The 16990-nt window shown below is 46.4% G+C and overlaps 1 protein-coding gene across 6 annotated transcripts in view; it reads right to left on the bottom strand.

Moving 5' to 3' along the window:
• The window catches only part of FGD3 (FYVE, RhoGEF and PH domain containing 3), a 45568-nt gene that overhangs the window by 14075 nt on the left and 14503 nt on the right, over nucleotides 1-16990 (bottom strand). For 5 of the 6 annotated variants that reach the window (XM_022564531.2, XM_089912975.1, XM_022564529.2 and 2 more), the window contains 8 exons: nucleotides 9528-9617; nucleotides 8683-8819; nucleotides 6945-7101; nucleotides 5381-5519; nucleotides 4765-4823; nucleotides 1857-2003; nucleotides 1420-1512; nucleotides 136-215 (listed from right to left, as the gene is read on the bottom strand). In XM_022564531.2, coding sequence (XP_022420239.1) covers nucleotides 136-215; nucleotides 1420-1512; nucleotides 1857-2003; nucleotides 4765-4823; nucleotides 5381-5519; nucleotides 6945-7101; nucleotides 8683-8819; nucleotides 9528-9617 — 902 coding nt within the window. The remainder of the gene's footprint in view (nucleotides 1-135; nucleotides 216-1419; nucleotides 1513-1856; nucleotides 2004-4764; nucleotides 4824-5380; nucleotides 5520-6944; nucleotides 7102-8682; nucleotides 8820-9527; nucleotides 9618-16990) is intronic. The other variant, XM_089912976.1, reaches the window with a different exon arrangement.

The following is a 16990-nucleotide window of genomic DNA, read 5'->3' as shown; positions in this document are numbered from 1 at the left end:
TAAACCACAAATAAGCGAGTAAAATGAACACAAACACATCGAAAGTTTATCCAGTTTAGAAAAGGAAGCCATCTGCTAAAATTTCAGGTCAAACATATTCACACAGCAGCAGACACCAAGGCAGCTGAAACCTACCGAGTTTGTAGCTCCAGGGACCTTTTCTTTCCAGTTATGATGAATGTGTAGGCTGCATTTGACTTGACGACATCCTGCACCTGAAGGCATACAACAAAGGACAAAACAAAAACAGTAGGTCACTTTTAGCAGGTCCTGAACTGCGGACTCACACTCTCAGACTTGGAGGCCTTTCCCTGAGAAGGGTGGGGAGAGGTGACCCAGTGAGTCTGCAGGGAAGTGCTCGGCTTAGGGTCATGGTTGCTGCGGGCCACTCCATGAGTCAGTCCATGGTGGAGGGTGGACCACCGACCTGCTCAGGCAGGGCTAGAACCGCTCATTCACTGTTCTTGGAACTGTGCCGGCCAAATCTGCCTGCTCTCAGGGCTTCCCAGGAAGTCAGCCCCAGTGCCTTTCCCCACAAAGGTACCCACAGGCACTCCCAACACAGGGATGGGAATCTTAGGAGAAGAGCCAGGAGGATCTCCACTACCCTGCCGGGGTTTCTGAGGCCCCATGGGCAGGTACCTTCTATCTGCAGGTGTCTGCAACAGGGAGCCTTCCCTCATCCCCTAAACACTCTACTCCCACAGCCCTTGGCTGGATGTGGCCCACAGGCTGGCCACTGTCAGAAGGGATTTTTTTGTATCACTAATGCAACACTTCACTTTTTAGAATAAAGAAATACTTTGATTTAGCCAGTATTTTTGGAGTGCCCGTTAATTCAAAGCACTCTCCCACAGAAGAGGGGGACTGACTCCAGCTCCAGCAGCCCCACAGCACGAGACATCAATGGACGCAAGGAATAGGGACAGCAGGGACAACAGGTCATCTGGACCTTGGGTACAAGTGCCTGCAGAACCTCATCTGGGCTCCAAATTGGTGCAGGAGTGGAGAGAGCATGGACCAAGGACAAGGGAACAGGCAGGATGGGCACCCCATCTGCATTCACCCCAAGTTTCCCTTAGAGTCTGTAAGTGGGGCCCTTAGGGCTGACTTCACAGGGGACAGGGGATGGCCCAGGTCCTGGCATTGCCCTTCATCCCGCCAACATGAAGCCGGCAGCGCACTGGCAGGTAGGCCAAGTGGAGGGACAGGGGATCCTGCCCATTCAGCCCAGGATGCTAGGCCATGGCGCCCTCAGAGATGTTCCCCCATGCCTGGGTCAGGATAGAAGCAAGGCTCAGAGAAGTAGGCAGGCAATCAGTTGCACAGCAGTGAGTACTTTGGTGGCTAAAGCGCTGTGTCCCTACACCTGCTCTGTGCTTTCTCAGGGGAACAGATCGGTGGGAGGGGCTCACCCACCTGGAGGTCGGAAATGTCCATCTTCTCCCGGACACTGAACTTCTGGCCCATGAGCCGCAGTTTGGGCACACAGTAAAGGATCATGCTGTTGAACTGCGATAGTGACGGGCACGTATGGGGTGAGGGGCGGTTGACTCCACAGAGGAGCACCCCAGGGAGGAGGTGGGGCGTGGCTCTGGCAAGAGTGGGCAGGGCTAGGCGGGGCTGGGCTGAATGTGGGAGTGGTGAGGGCACGCTGGGGGTTGGACTGGGGGAGTGGCTTAGTGGTGGGGCGGGGCTCTGCAGCTGGTTGGGCCTGGGTTGGGTGAGGGTGTGGCTGAGTGGCTGGGTAGGCCCAGGCTCTGCCGCTGGGCTGGGTGTGGCGTGGCAGGGGCGTGGTTCTGCAGCTGGGCTGGGCAGGACTGGGCAGGGCTGGGTGTGACCGGTTGGGGGCTCACCAGGAAGAGGTGGCGGTCCTGGGTCGTGCCATTCTTGGCTGATAGCTTCTGGATGTGGCCCTCCTTGATCAGCTCGTTCGCAGGGTTGACGATGTCCTCCTCCCCACCCAGTCTCTCGTATACCTCCAAGAGCTTGTGCATTTTCTCCTGAGAGGGACACGGGGCTCAGGCAGCTGCACCACCACAGGGATTGGAGGCCTGCCAGGGCTGGGGACCCAGTGGTGTGTGGAACCCTGCCCTGCAAGTGTGGTCCAGAACCAAGGAGGGACCACGATCCTGCTGACAACTGTGGGAGGGAAAACACGGGCCTTGAACAGAGGTTCACCTTGCAGAGAGTAATAAATAATAACAACAGTTAGCACCATTGCTATGTGCCACACCTTGTTCTAAACACAATGTGGGTATTAATTAATTTAATTCTAGCACCCGCCTTAAGAGGCAGATGCCATTACTATCCTCAATCTATAGACAGAGAAACTGAGGCACAGAAAAATCAAGTGAGTTGCTGGAGATGTCTCAGCTAGAGAACTGGGACTGGCTTTCTTAGCCTCCACAGTGAAGGGCATTGGGTCAGAGGAGATACGTTGGGCAGCTGCAGCTTTTGCCCTGGACAGTCATCCCTTCTTGTGGTAGCCTTACCTGGTTTCCTGCTCCACCCTCAGATGGCCCAGGGCCATGATGAGACCAAACCTCTGCCTATTTGCAGGTCATCGCCCTCTGTTCTCGAGACTGGTTGTGTGGTCATATGGCCAACCAGCACCCTTGTGGTGTGAGGGGAGAGGGTAGGCAGCTCGTTGCTCCAGCTCTGGGCCAAGAGGCCACAGGCCCTGATCAGGAGCTTGAGCCAGGAATGAAGGAGTGAACTCAGCAAAAGGCAGAGCTGAGCCTACAGGAACCTTAACCCAGCAACAAGGAGCATGGATCCACCATGCTACAGCAGCCACTGCCCTTGGACCTGACCAATCTTAGCCTGCACTCCCTGGAAGCAGGCTGGTTTGGTAGCTCTTCTGCCTCTGGTATGGAAACAGGTGGTAGATGTGGGCATGGGAGCAGGAGGGGGAGCCAGCATGGAGACTGAGGAAGAGCAGGCTAGGCAGGGCCAAAGGGCCTTGTGTGTACCAGGGGCTGGGCGTGCAGTGGACATGTAGGAGAGCTTATGTGTGTACATGTGAGGCAGTGGCAGGCCAGGAGGCTTCTGGACAGGGAGTGACAAAATAAGCAACCCATAGAAAGCTCTGAGTAGAGAAGTACAGACCAGAGACCAGGGAGATTGGAGGTGGGGAGGCAGGGGTGGTGGTCCAGGTTGAGGGGATTAGGGATGGACAGGTAGAAGCATGAAGAGGGTCCCATGAGCACACATTGATAAGCCTTCCCCCACACCTGACCAGAACCCCCTGCCGGTCACAGAGGCCTCACCAGACTTGGAGCGAGAACTGCCACACAGTGGACATGCTATTGTGGGACAGGAGTCCACCCCAAGCCCCTCAGAGATGTAGGCCCATGGGGGCTCCTCCATGGGCTCTGTGTGAGCTCATGACCACAGAGTTCCATGAAGCAGCTCTTTCTCCTCCGTTAGATTTAGTCTCGGGGAGGAAAAAAAGGGGAAATTAGATAAAAAGTATCTAGAGTGAAATGTCACCTGTTTAGGTTGCCATGGGTGCCCCACTGTGGGCCTGACCTCAGGCGCATCTGGTCTGGGGGCTCCAGACCCAATCCCGGGGACAGGCAGGTAATGAGGACACAGAACGTGGACCACACATAGCAAGAGCTGCCCCAAAACAGGTGGCCCGTCTCTCATTTCTCCTTTTTGAGAGATGTGGGGTCAAAGAAATATTTCACTTTCTTTTTCCTCTCAAAAAACAACAGTGCCCATGTGAAAGTAAATAGGTCTCAGGACTGAGGCAACCAGGGCTGGGTAGGGACTGTGGCGGCCTGGAGAGCCGGCCCACTTAGGGGGCACCTCGCCTCGTCCCAGGTTGTAGTGTGGGCCTGGGGTTTTCAGAGTTTTCCAGTAAAGCCAGGAATTTGGATTCTCCTGTGAAATGACCTGATCTCTAATTCTGGACAAGGATTTAGAAATGCTTACACCATGTCCAGGCAGTGTGCAGGCCAAACAAGGGCCTCTGAAGACAGGGCCCACTGGGTCAAAAGGCATTGGTATGAGCTAGGAGGCCTCCCCATCGGCAGAGCCTATTACTCGGGGGCGTTAGATCAACAAGAGGACACCATCTCCTCCACCTTCAGGCTGTATTTGGAGGTGGGGCCTTTGGTAGGTGATTAAGTTCAGATGAGGTCATGGGCATGGGGTGGGGGAGGGGTGGGGGCATGATGAGATTAGAGCCCTATTAAGAGAGACACCAGAGAGCTTGCTCTCTCTTTTTGCCATGTGAGGACACAGCGAGAAGGTGGCTGTCTACAAACCAGGAACCAAATCCGCCAGCACCTTGGTCTTGGACTTCCAACCTCCGGAATGGTGAGAGTAAATGTCTGCTGTTTAAGCCGTCCAGTCTACAATACTTTGTTAGAGCAGCCCCAGCTGACAGAGCTTCAGTGAGTGAATGAACGAACAAATGAATGATGCTGACACCAAGAGCTAACACTAAATTATGCCAGGTCCTGTTCTGAGCACTTCATGTAGAGTGATTTAATCCCCACAACAGCCCAATGAGACAGATTCTGTCAGTGACCTCATTTAACAGATGGGGAAGCTGAGGCATGGAGTGCTATATAACTTACCAGCAATCACCAAGCTAGTAAGGGACAGGCCTGTCTGGCTCTCAGTGGAGTCTCTGTCTTCCTGGGGGACAGGTGGGTGAGTATGCATGCTGACAGTGCCTGGCCCACCCTGTGCCCTCCCTGCCCCAAACTACTGGTCCCTTGGGCATCTTCCAGGGTCGCCCACACTCACCATTTTCCGAATGGCAGCGTTGGAGTGGTTGGCAGCTGTGGAGATGAGCTCCAAGGACCCTGCAGGAAGAAGACAGAGTCAAGCTGCAGGGCGCCTGGTGGCTCCACCCAGGTAGTCGCCCCACGAGGCTTAGTGTCAGGTTCTGCCCTGCTCCTGCCCTTTCCCACGGCTGTACCAGGCTGCTCATGAGACCTGGCCCTGGGTGTGGGGATGCGACCCTGCAGATGCATCCCATTTGCTGGGGGTCCGCTGGGGCTGGCATGCCACTCCCCTGTGCAGACCTTGCCCCATGCTGCCTGCCAGCTGCTGCCCATGCACCAGGAGCAGCCTTGCCAGCCCCATAAGGTCCTCCGTGAGGCCTAAGCTCTGCCAACACTTAGCAGCCCCCTCCACAGAACCATCATCCACCCCTCGCACTGCAATGGGGGCAGGGGCGGTTTCCCCTTACACTCAGACTCTCAGTCACCTCCTTGTTTAGGGGTCACTTGGAGCTCTCTCCGTCTCTCTGTCTATCTCTTTGTCTCTCTTTCTGTCTCTGGCTCTCAATGTGGGCTTTCAGCAGGGGCCCCAGCTCCCACTGCCCAGGAGCCCTCAGCCTGCGGCCGGCTTGGCTCACTCTCTGCATCCTTCCAGTCGGGGGCATCCTCTGGGAGCCTCTTCAGATAGTCCTTGAGCAGCAGCTCGTAGCGGGGGACCCTCTGCACGGGCTCCAGCATATGGTGCTGCAGTGTCAGGTTTCCGCACATCTCCTGCTTCTGTGGGGAGACAGAGGCAGTGTGGGGCACCCGTGGACACACATGTGGATCCCCCAGGAGGCTGCCTGGAGGACTGTACCCAACTGGCTGCAGACCACATCTTACAGCAGAGGAAACTGAAGTTTGGAGAGGTTGAACGATGGAGTAAGGAGCTGGACCCCAGGCAGGCCTGCTCTAGACCCAGTGCTGGCCTTTTTATACACATCCTCATTGGAGACTGTTCTGTGGGGACAGCTGGGAGGGCCCAGACATAAGTGAGGGGGTGAGCGTGCAAGGAGTGCAGGCAAAAGGGGAGAAGGAAACACTCTGATAGTATCAGAGCTATCCTCTCTGGGGAGGGACAGGGATGCTGAGAGATGCAGGGGGATCTAGGACCCTACGCTGAGAAATCATGGGTGACTTGATTACAGTGGGATCTGGGGAAAACACAGAAAGTTATCAAGGGGCCACCCCAAATCCGAGCCTGGCCTCCAAACCCTCAGCACAGGGGGACTCTGTGCCCATTAACCCTTCAGGGTACAGTGAGGAATGTAGGTGCACGTATGCATGTGTGAACACATATGTATGTACACATATGCACATGTGCCTATGTATTACGTGTGCACATGTATGCATGTATGTGCATGTGGCACATACTTGAAATATTTTTTAAAGAATTACTTTATTTAAAATTGGTGAATGTGGCTAATTAAAACCCCAAAATTTTGTATGGAAAACAAAATCATACATAAAGTTAAAAAATAAAACATCAATGGAGAAAAATAATTTGCAACACATTTGACAGTTAACAGCTGACATTCTTAACATATAAAAACCTCATGAATCAGTAAGAAAAAGACCAACATGGCAGCAGACAACAGCAACCAGAGGTGTGAACAGGCTGTTTGCAGAAAAAGAGAAAGAAAAGATCAATGCAACATTTTCCTAAGTGCTTCCACTAGCCATTGAGAGATGCTGTGGAGGGAGACCAGCATGTTTGGATCCAGGTCCTATTGAATAATAGTTTCTGATGACATAGATCGCACAAACTTTTTTTTTTTTTCTTGCGGTACGTGAGCCTCTCACTGTTGTGGTCTCTCCCGTTGCGGAACACAGGCTCCGGACGCGCAGGCTCAGCGGCCATGGCTCACGGGCCCAGCCACTCTGCGGCACGTGGGATCTTCCCGGACCGGGGCACGAACCCGTGTCCCCTGAATCGGCAGGCGGACTCTCAACCACTGCTCCACCAGGGAAGCCCTGCACAAACTTTTTGAGCCACGATTTCCTCACCCATGAAATGAGAATGATGATTTGTCCCTGGAAGTTATTTTAAGGATCAAAGCATCAATAGAGCATCTGGACACATCCCACAATTTTACGGATTTTCTCCATGTTGAAACACAAAGCCAGCACTGTGCCCATGAAGCAGAGGTGGGACCGCCCTACCTGGATGCCTTGGACAATGTCCTTAAATACCGGTGAGCGCTGGGTCCAGGTGCTCACCAGCTCCACGGCCCGGTCAAAGTTCTTGACGTATTCACCATACATCTTGAGGAATGGGGCCAGCTTCTGCAGGATGTCTCCAAGCCGGGGGTTTGTGTCCCTTTGTGGGGGAGTGAGTGAGATCGTCAGGCAAACAGCTCCACTGAAGTGCCAGGGTGAGACAGGGACTTCACCAGGGAGCTATGGGACAATGGCCTGACTCCCAGCTCTGTGTGATGGTGGGCAAACTGGTCACCTCCCCTAAGCCTTACTTTCCTTCCCTGTATCACATGGGATGGAAAATAGTGTGTTACCTAGAGGATCATGTAAAGTACTTCAACCATGCAGTCATAGAACGATTGCTCAAAACCAGGAGTTGTTAGTAATAATGGAATCACTTTAATGATGAGCCACAGTTATCAAAAAGAATCAAGAAAACCCCATTATACTTCTTCTATATGAGCAAAGATTAGGAACAATGGGGCAATCTAACTCTGGCAATGTCATGGGAAAGCAGCACCGTGTAATAATGAATGGTTTGGACAGGGATTTGGAAATAAATTTCAAGGAGCAGAAAATATATTAATAACCTTTGACCTTAGAACTGTGGGAGATTTATCCTAAAGAAATAATCAAAAAGAAGAAAAAAAGGCATATGCATAAAGTCATCCTCCGCAGCATTACTAGGAACATGCACTCAGAGGCCCACCACCTGTGAAGACGGATGGGCAAGCTTCTGGACTCTCGCACCCTTATTACACAAGGAGTGTCTGTGTGCTGACAGTCACTCCAGGGCCTTGAGGAGAAAACTTATATCTAGCGGGTGTGCACTGCATCAGCCAGAAAGCCAATCTAGCCCTGAGCTTTAACCTCATGGCCTTGGACACAGTATAACCTGCTCTGCAGGCGGAGCATGTCTTTCTAAATATTTACAAATTGCCCTGGACCCCTGCTGAGCCTTGCAGGGGCAGGGACAACCCCCAATCAAGCCCCCTGGCCTCTGTGCTCTCCCTGGCCTGGCTGCAGCTTGGAAATGGCCTCTTCTCTTACCACAGAACCACACACTGGCTCAAGCCAGGCCAGTGAAGAGGGGAGACAGCAGAGACCCCAAAGCAAAGCTGCAGCAGCACCCAGAACAGAGGGGGAAGCACATAATATGGAGAATGGCAAGCTGGGGGCCATGCCTGTAATGTTTTATTATCATTTCTTACAGCTGGGCAGTCCCTCTGCCACAAATGAACGGAAGCGGAAGAGGGACAGAGGGACAGCCCTCTGGGGACACTGCTGAGGAAGAAAAACATCTCATTTTTTAAAGCAGAGGTGCAATATACACTAGGGGGGAAAATAAACCAATAAGCACTGTCTATTCACTGGTGTTTGCAGATGGCAAACCTCATTTAAATTCCACAAAGCCCTGAGCAGGTATTGCAGATGAAGAAGCTAAGACACTGAGAGGGCTTGGGGTCAGGGTTGGCCCAGGACCCTACAGAAAGAGAGCCCAGGGCACTATGAGACAGGCTCCCCAGGTGTCTCCTGGCTTTTGGGCATACAAACCCCAGATTCAGAGGCTGCTTGGCAGACAGTATTCAACAAAACCACTGCAATAGTGTCACCATGACCCTCAACCACCAAGGGCATTGGAGCCAGACTCCCTGGGAGATGCCAGCCCCTACACTTCCCAGGCACCATGAGCTGCACTTACCACTCATTCATGATCCGTGTCTGCAGCTCAGGAAGGAGGAACTTCCCGTGGAAGCAATAGATGGAGGAGATGTTAGAGAAGATGCCTGTGGTGACTTCCGAAGGGATCCCTGCTTCCATCAGTCGGGTGCAGAAAACCTGGGAACGGAGAAGCCCATGCAGTGGTCACTGAGTGTGGGTCACTGCAGATGGTTACGATCATGCTTCTGCTGCAGGTATGGGAGCTCAAGAGAGGCTGCCGTTGCCTTATGTTTTCTTAGTGAACCTTCCACTTCATCAAACTGGCTCAAAGAACCTTATGGTCTTAAAGCAAGCTTACTTATGGCTAAGAATTGGGGGTGAGGCAGGGACAGTCCCCTCTAGATGGGGACAGGCCATCTTTCTTCCATCTGCCCTTCAAGGGAAATGGATGGTCCTGATTTCCTTTCTTTGCTTTGTGAGCTACAAAGAGAAGAAGCACCTGTCAAAACCCAGTTTCTGTTGCAGTTTTACTTCCTGTGCTCATAAACCCCACGTTGCCAGGTGGACAGGGAGAGTGCCACCCACTTTCCCAACTATTTATGCAGGAAGAAGTCCAGAGGCCATTTAAATGCTCAGATAATTTAACTGCCAAGAAGAAAAAAACCCCAAGGTGACTGGATGAGACCATTGCCCCAAAGCCACAAGTTCTGAAAGCAAAAACTAAGACTTTCTGGAGGAGACTTAAATTTGTCCAAGTTTTAGTATTCACGTCAGTCATACTCCAACTGCAAGCCCTAGCCAATGCTAAGAGAGAAAGTTTGCCTCTGAAACTGTCCACTGAAACTCTGGAAGTGGACAAAGGCAGGCCCAAGCCAGGAGGGCTACCTGGTCTAGCAGGTGTAGACGCTTCACGTAGGTCTCCTCAGTATGCAGCAGCTCCTGGGCAATGTGGAGCAGCTTCTGGGGCTCAGCGCACTGTAAAGAGAAGAGCCATAGCTCACCTAGGGAAGATGAGTTTTGGGGAGGCAGCATATGACAAAGGCTACCCGCTGTATGCCAGGGATGACCAGGGGCCCCAAAAGACCAGAGGAGGCTGCTGGGACTGGGATGTGGGGCTCAGTTCTCGCAGATGGAATTTCCAGGGAGGTTTCTGGGGAAGACATAATAGTTTCTGCCAACCCCCCCAAACCTTCTGCAGCCCAGAGAGAACTCTATCTTCCCGGGGCTTTAACTACAGAGGAGCTGCAATAGCCACATCAAAATATATTGTGGAGTGACATCAGCAAGGTGGCAGATTAGAAAGCTACAGGCCCTCCCAACAGGCACATGAAAAGATGCTCCACATTGCTAATTATTAGAGAAATACAAATCAAAACTATAATGAGGTACCACCTCACACTGGTCAGAATGGCCATCGTTAGAAAGTCTACAAATAAGAAATGCTACAGAGGGTGTGGAGAAAAGGGAAACCTTCTACACTGGGAATGTAAATTTGTGCAGCCACTATGGAGGTCCCTCAAAAAACTAAAAATAGAGTTGCTATATGATTTTGCAATCCCACTCCTGGGCATACGTTCTGACAAAACTGTAATTCAAAAAGATACATGCACCCCAATGTTCATTGCAGCACTATTTACAATAGCCAAGACATGGAAACAACCTAAATGTCCATCAAAAGATTAATGGATAAAGAAGATGCGGTACATATATACAATGGAATATTACTCAGCCATTAAAAAGAATGAAATAATGCCATTTGTAGCAACATGGGCTAGAGATTATCACACTAAGTGAAGTAAGCCAGACAGAGAAAGACCATATGATATCGCTTATATGTGGAATCTAAAATATGACACAAATGAAATTATCTATGAAACAGAAACAGGCTCACAGACATAGAGAACAGACCTGTGGTTGCCAAAGCGGGGGGAAGGGATGAATTGGGAGTTTGGGATTAGCAAATGCAAACTACTATATATAGAATGGATAAACAACAAGGTCCTAGTGTATAGCACAGGGAACTATATTCAATATCTTGTGATAAACCATAATGGAAAAGAATATTTTAAAAAATATATATATGTATATATATAACTGAATCACTTTGCTGTGCAGTAGAAATTAACACAGCATTGTAAATAAACTATACTTCAAGAAAATATATTAAAAAAAAAAAAAGAAAGTTATAGGCCCTCCTTCCCCCACACATGAGTTAACAATATACAAACAAGAATACCTCTGTGGAAACTCTGGAGACCAGCTGAGAAGCTACAGCTTCCAAGGCATTGTAAAACTAAGAAGCGATTGTATCAAATAGAGAATGAAAATTGGCATGTTTGGAACACCCTTTTGTGTTCCTCCCCCACGCAGCATAGCACAGCACAATGGGGAAGAACCGCCTCCCCCCCAACTAGGGCTCCTCCCTCAGGATGGAAACAAAGGAGTGAACTGTGCATCCAAAATTTTGGCTCATCTGGAAGCTGCCTGAGGGACTGGTTTCTGTCTTGCCTGATTTGGAATGCTGTCATGACCAGCGCCAGAGTTGGAAAACAGAGGCAAGCAGCATGTTAGAGCTGATGTTCTGCAGGCAGATGCCAGGGGAGCAGGAGATCAGAAAAATTTTAATAGGTCTTAGAAATTCCAGCCTGATTGGCTAAGGTTTTCCCTGCACAAAGCCAGCATGCAAAGACTGGAGAGATGGTCATTTTTCAGATGCTCAAATTCCAGCAAAAACTTACAAAGAAATAGGGAAACATAGTGTGATTAAAGGAACAAAATAAAATTCCAGAAACCAAACCTAAAGAAACATAGCTCTATGAGCTGCCTGTAAAAAATATTAAATACCTGTCATATAGATGCTCAATGAACTAAAAAAGAACACAGACAACTAAGTGAAATCAGGAAAGTGATGCATGAACAGAATATCAATAAAGAGATAAAAACTATTTTTAAAAAAAGAGCCAAACAGAAACTCTAGAACTGAAAATTGCAATAACTAGACTGAAAAGTTCAAGCTAGGTCATTTGAAATCAGAAATCAGGGAAACAAAAAGAAAAAACAATGAAGAAAGCAAAGAGAGCCTAAGAAACTTATGGGATACTACCCAAGGGACCAATATATGCACTTTGGGAGTCAAGTACAGCATACTTGAAGAATTAGTGGCTAAAAATGTCCCAAATATGAGGAAAGAAATGGACATATGAATTCAAGAAGCTCACAGAACTCCAAATGGGATAAATCCAAAGAACCACACTGGGACACATTATAATAAAAAAAAAGGGGGGGTGGGAGGAGTGGGATGATATATTTAAAGTGCTGAAAGAAAAATAAAACTGTCAACCAAGAATATGTATCCAGCAAAGCCATCTTTCAAAAATGAAGAAGATGATACCAAAACCAGATAAACATATCACAAAAAAAGAAAATTACAGGCCAATATCACTGACAAACATACACACAAAAATCCTCAACTAAATACTAGCAAACTGAATCTAACAACACATTAAAAAGATCATACACCATGATCAAATGGGATTTATCCCAGGGATGCAAGGATTCTTCAATATACACAAATCAATTAATGTGATACACATATTAACAAATTGAAGAATAAAAACCATATGATCACCTCAACAGATGCAGAAAAAGCTTTTGACAAAATTCAACACCCATTTATGATAAAAACTCTCCAGAAAGTGGGCATAGAGGGAACCAACCTCAACATAATAAAGGCCATATATGACACATGCACAGCAAATATTACTCTTAATGGTGAAAAACTGAAAGCATTTCCTCTAAAATCAGGAACAAGACAAGGATGCCCACCCTCGCCAACATTATTAAACATAGTTTTGGAAGTCCTAGCCATGGCAATCAGAGAAGAAAAAGAAATAAAAGGAATCCCAATTGGTAAAGAAGAAGTAAAACTGTCACTGTTTGCAGATGACATGATACTATACACAGAAAATCTTAAAGATGCCACCAGAAAATTACTAGACCTAATCAATGAATTTGATAAAGTTGCAGGATACAAAACTAATGCACAGAAATCTCTTGCATTCCTATACACTAACAATGAAAGATCAGAAAGAGAAACTAAGGAAACAATCCCATTTACCATTGCAACAAAAAGAATAAAATACCTAGGAAAAAACCTACCTAAGGAGGTAAAAGACCTGTACATAGAAAACGATAAGATACTGGTGAAAGAAATCAAAGATGACACAAAAAGATGGAGAGATATACCATGTTCTCAGATTGAAAGAATCCACACTGTGAAAATGACTATACTACCCAAAGCAATCTACAGATTCAATGTAATCCCTATCAAATTACCAAGGGCATTTTTCACAGAACTAGAACAAAAATTTTACAGTTTGTTTGGAAACCCAAAAGACGTCAAATAGCAAAAGCAATCTTGAGAAACAAAATTGGAGCTGAAGGAATCAGGCTCCCTGACTTCAGACTATACTACAAAGTTACAGTAATCAAAACAGATGATACTGGCACAGAAACAGAAATATAGATCAATGGAACAGGGTCAAAAGCCCAGAGATAAACCCACGCACCTATGGTCACCTAATCTATGACAAAGGGGGCCAGAATATACAATGGAGCAAAGATAGCCTCTTCAATAAGTGTTGCTGGGAAAACTGGACAGCTACATGTAAAAGAATGAAATTAGAACACTCCCTAACATACACAAAAATAAACTCAAAATGGATTAAAGACCTAAATGTAAGGCCAGACTGTATAAAACTCTTGGAGGAAAACATAAGAAGAACACTCTTTGACATAAATTGCAGCAAGACCTTTTTTGACCCATGTCCTAGAGTAATGAGAACAAAAACAAAAATAAACAAATGGGACCTAATGAAACTTAAACCTTTTGCATAGCAAAGGAAACCATAAACAAAACGAAAAGACAACCCTCAGAATGGGAGAAAATATCTGCAAATGAAGCAACTGACAAAGGATTCATCTCCAAAATATACAAGCAGCTCATGCAGCTCAATATCAAAAAAGCAAACAACCCAGTCCAAAAATGGGCAGAAGATCTAAATAGACATTTCTCCAAAGAAGATATACAGATGGCCAACAAACACATGAAAGGATGCTCAAAATCACTAATCATTTGAAAAATGCAAGTCAAAACTACAATGAGGTATCACCTCACACTGGTCAGAATGGCTATCATCAAAAAATCTACAAACAATAGGACTTCTCTGGTAGCACAGTGGTTAAGAATCCACCTGCCAATGCAGGGACATGGGTTCGAGCCCTGGTCCAGGAAGATCCCATGTGCCACAGAGCAACTAAGCCCGTGCACCACAACTACTGAGCCTGTGCTCTAGAGCCCGTGAGCCAAAACTACTGAAGCCTGCGCACTTAGAGTCCATGCTCCACAACAAGAGAAGGCACCACAGTGAGAAGCCCACACACCTCAATGAAGAGTAGCCCCCGCTCGCTGCAACTAGAGAAAGCCTGTGCACAGCAACGAAGATCCAAAGCAGCCAAAAAGAAGAAGAAAAAAAAAACTGCAGACAATAAATGCTGGAGAGGGTGTGGAGAAAAGGGAACCCTCTTGCACTGTTGGTGGCAATGTAAATTGATGCAGCCAGTATGGAGAACAGTATGCAGATTCCTTAAAAAACTAAAAATAGAACTACCATATGACCCAGCAATCTCACTACTGGGCACATACCCAGAGAAAACCATAATTCAAAAAGATACATGCTCCCCAATGTTCATTGCAGCACTATTTACAATAGCCAGGACATGGAAGCAACCTAAATGTCCATCAACAGATGAATGAATATAGAAGATGTGGTACATATATGCAATGGAATATTACTCAGCCATAAAAAGGAGCAAAATTGGGTCATTTGTAGAGACATGGATGGACCTAGGGACTGTCATACGGAGCGAAGTAAGTCAGAAAGAGAAAAACAAATATCGTATATTAATGCATGTATGTGGAATCTGAAAAAATTGGTATAGCCAATCTTATTTACAAAGCAGAAATAGAGACACAGAAGTAGAGAACAAACATATGGATTCCAAGGGGGAAGCGGGGGATGGGATGAATTGGGAGATTGTGATTAACATATAAACACTATTGATACTATGTATAAAATAGATAACTAATGAGAACCTACTGTATAGCTCAAGGAACTCTACTCAGTGCTCCGTGGTGGCCTAAATGAGAAGGAAATCCAAAAAAGAGGGGATATATGTATCTATATAGCTGATTCACTTTGCTGTACAGCATAAACTAACACAATGTTGTAAAGCAACTATACTCCAATTTATAAAATAAAAAAAAATAATAAAAATTTTTTAAATGAAGAAGAAATTAAGACTTTCCCAAATAAACAGAAGATAAAGAGTTCATTACCACTAGACCTGCCATACAAGAAATGCTAAAGTAAGTCCTTCAAGTTGTGAAAAGATGGTAGATAGCAACATGAAGCTGTACAAAAATATAAGGTTCTTCAATAAAGGTAAATGCATGAACAAATATAGTAACCTGTACTATAATAATTTTGGCAGAAAATAACACAAAAAGGACAAAAACATTTAAAAGCTATAAATCTATGTGAAAGTGCATACTATATATATAAATACATAATTTGTGACATCAATAACATAGAGTGTCTGGGAGGGGGAGCTGAAAAGGAGTAGTTTTTGTATATCATTGAAGTTAAGTATTGTTCAGCTTAAAATAAAATGTTATACAGATGAAAAGATGCCCAACATCACTAATTATTAGAAAAATGCAAATCAAAGCTACAATGAGGTATTACCTCACACCAGTCAGAATGGCCATCAGCAAAAAGTCACAAAAACTAAATGCTGGAGAGGGCGTGGAGAAAAGGGAGCCCTCTTGCCCTGTTGGTGGGAATGTAAATTGATACCTCCACTGTGGGGAATAGAATGGAGTGTCCTTAGAAAACTAAAAATAGAACTACCATATGACCCAGCAATCCCACTACTGGGCTTATACCCTGAGAAAACCATAGTTCAAAAAGACCCATGTACCCCAACGTTCATTGTGGCACTATTTACAATAGCCATGATGTGGAAACAGCTTAAATGTCCTTTGACAGATGAATGGATAAAGAAGATGTGGCATATTTATACAATGGAATATTGGCCATAAAAAAGAACAAATTGGGTCATTTGTAGAGATGTGGATGGACCTAGAGTCTGTCATACATAGTGGAGTAAGTCAGAAAGAGAAAAACTAATATCAAATATTACCGCATATATGTGGAATCTAGAAAAATGGTACAGATGAACCTATTTGCAGGGCAGGAATAGAGATACAGGTGTAGAGAATGGACATGTGGACACAGGGGAGGGGAAGGGGAGGGTGGGATGAATTGGGAGATTAGGTTTGACATAAATACACTACCATGTGTAAAATAGATAGCTAGTGGGAACATGTGGTATAGCACAGGGAGCTCTGCTCAGTGCTCTGTGATGACCTAGATGCATGGGATGGGGGTGGGTGGGAGAGAGGTGCAAGAGGGAGGGGATATATGTATACATATAGCTAATTTACTTTGTTGTACAGCAGAAACCAACATAACACTGTAAAGCAATTATACCCCAATAAAAAGCAGATGGAAGATCTTTAAAAAAGTAAAATACTATAACTTTCACTATTTTATGTAATTGCAATAGAAAAAATATATAGAATATACACAAGAGGCAATGAGAAGGGAATCAAGCATATTATTACAAAAAAATCAATTAAACTTAAAAAAGGAAAGCAGTAAGATAGGGACAAAAAGCTACAAAACATACAGAAAACAATGAAGAAAGCAATAGTAAGTCCTTCCCTACCAGGAATTACTTTAAATGTAAATGAATTAAACTCCCCAATCAAAAGACATGGATTGATTGAACGGGTTAAAAATAAAATCCAATTATATGCTACCCACAAGAAATTCACTTTAGATTTAAGGACATACATAGACTGAAAGTGAAAGATGGAAAAAGATATTTCATGGAAATGGTAAACAAAAGAGATCACGAGTGGCCATATTTACATCAGACAAATGAACTTTATGATCTTTTTTTTTTTTTTTGCGGTACGCGGGCCTCTCACTGTTGTGGCCTCTCCCATTGCGGAGCACAGGCTCCGGACGCGCAGGCTCAGCAGCCATGACTCACGGGCCTAGCTGCTCCATGCATGTGGGATCTTCCCGGACCGGGGCACGAACCCGTGTCCCCTGCATCGGCAGGCGGACTGTCAACCACTGCGCCACCAGGGAAGCCCCAGACAAATGGACTTTAAATTAAAAAACCATTACACAATACAAAGAAAGACATTATATAAT

Source organism: Delphinapterus leucas, chromosome 6 (assembly GCF_059928025.1).
Source record: "Delphinapterus leucas isolate spDelLeu-1000000601 "Yukka" chromosome 6, BTC_Dleu_Yukka2, whole genome shotgun sequence".
Classification (NCBI taxonomy): domain Eukaryota; kingdom Metazoa; phylum Chordata; class Mammalia; order Artiodactyla; family Monodontidae; genus Delphinapterus; species Delphinapterus leucas.
This window is presented reverse-complemented; position numbering and strand designations above follow the sequence as displayed.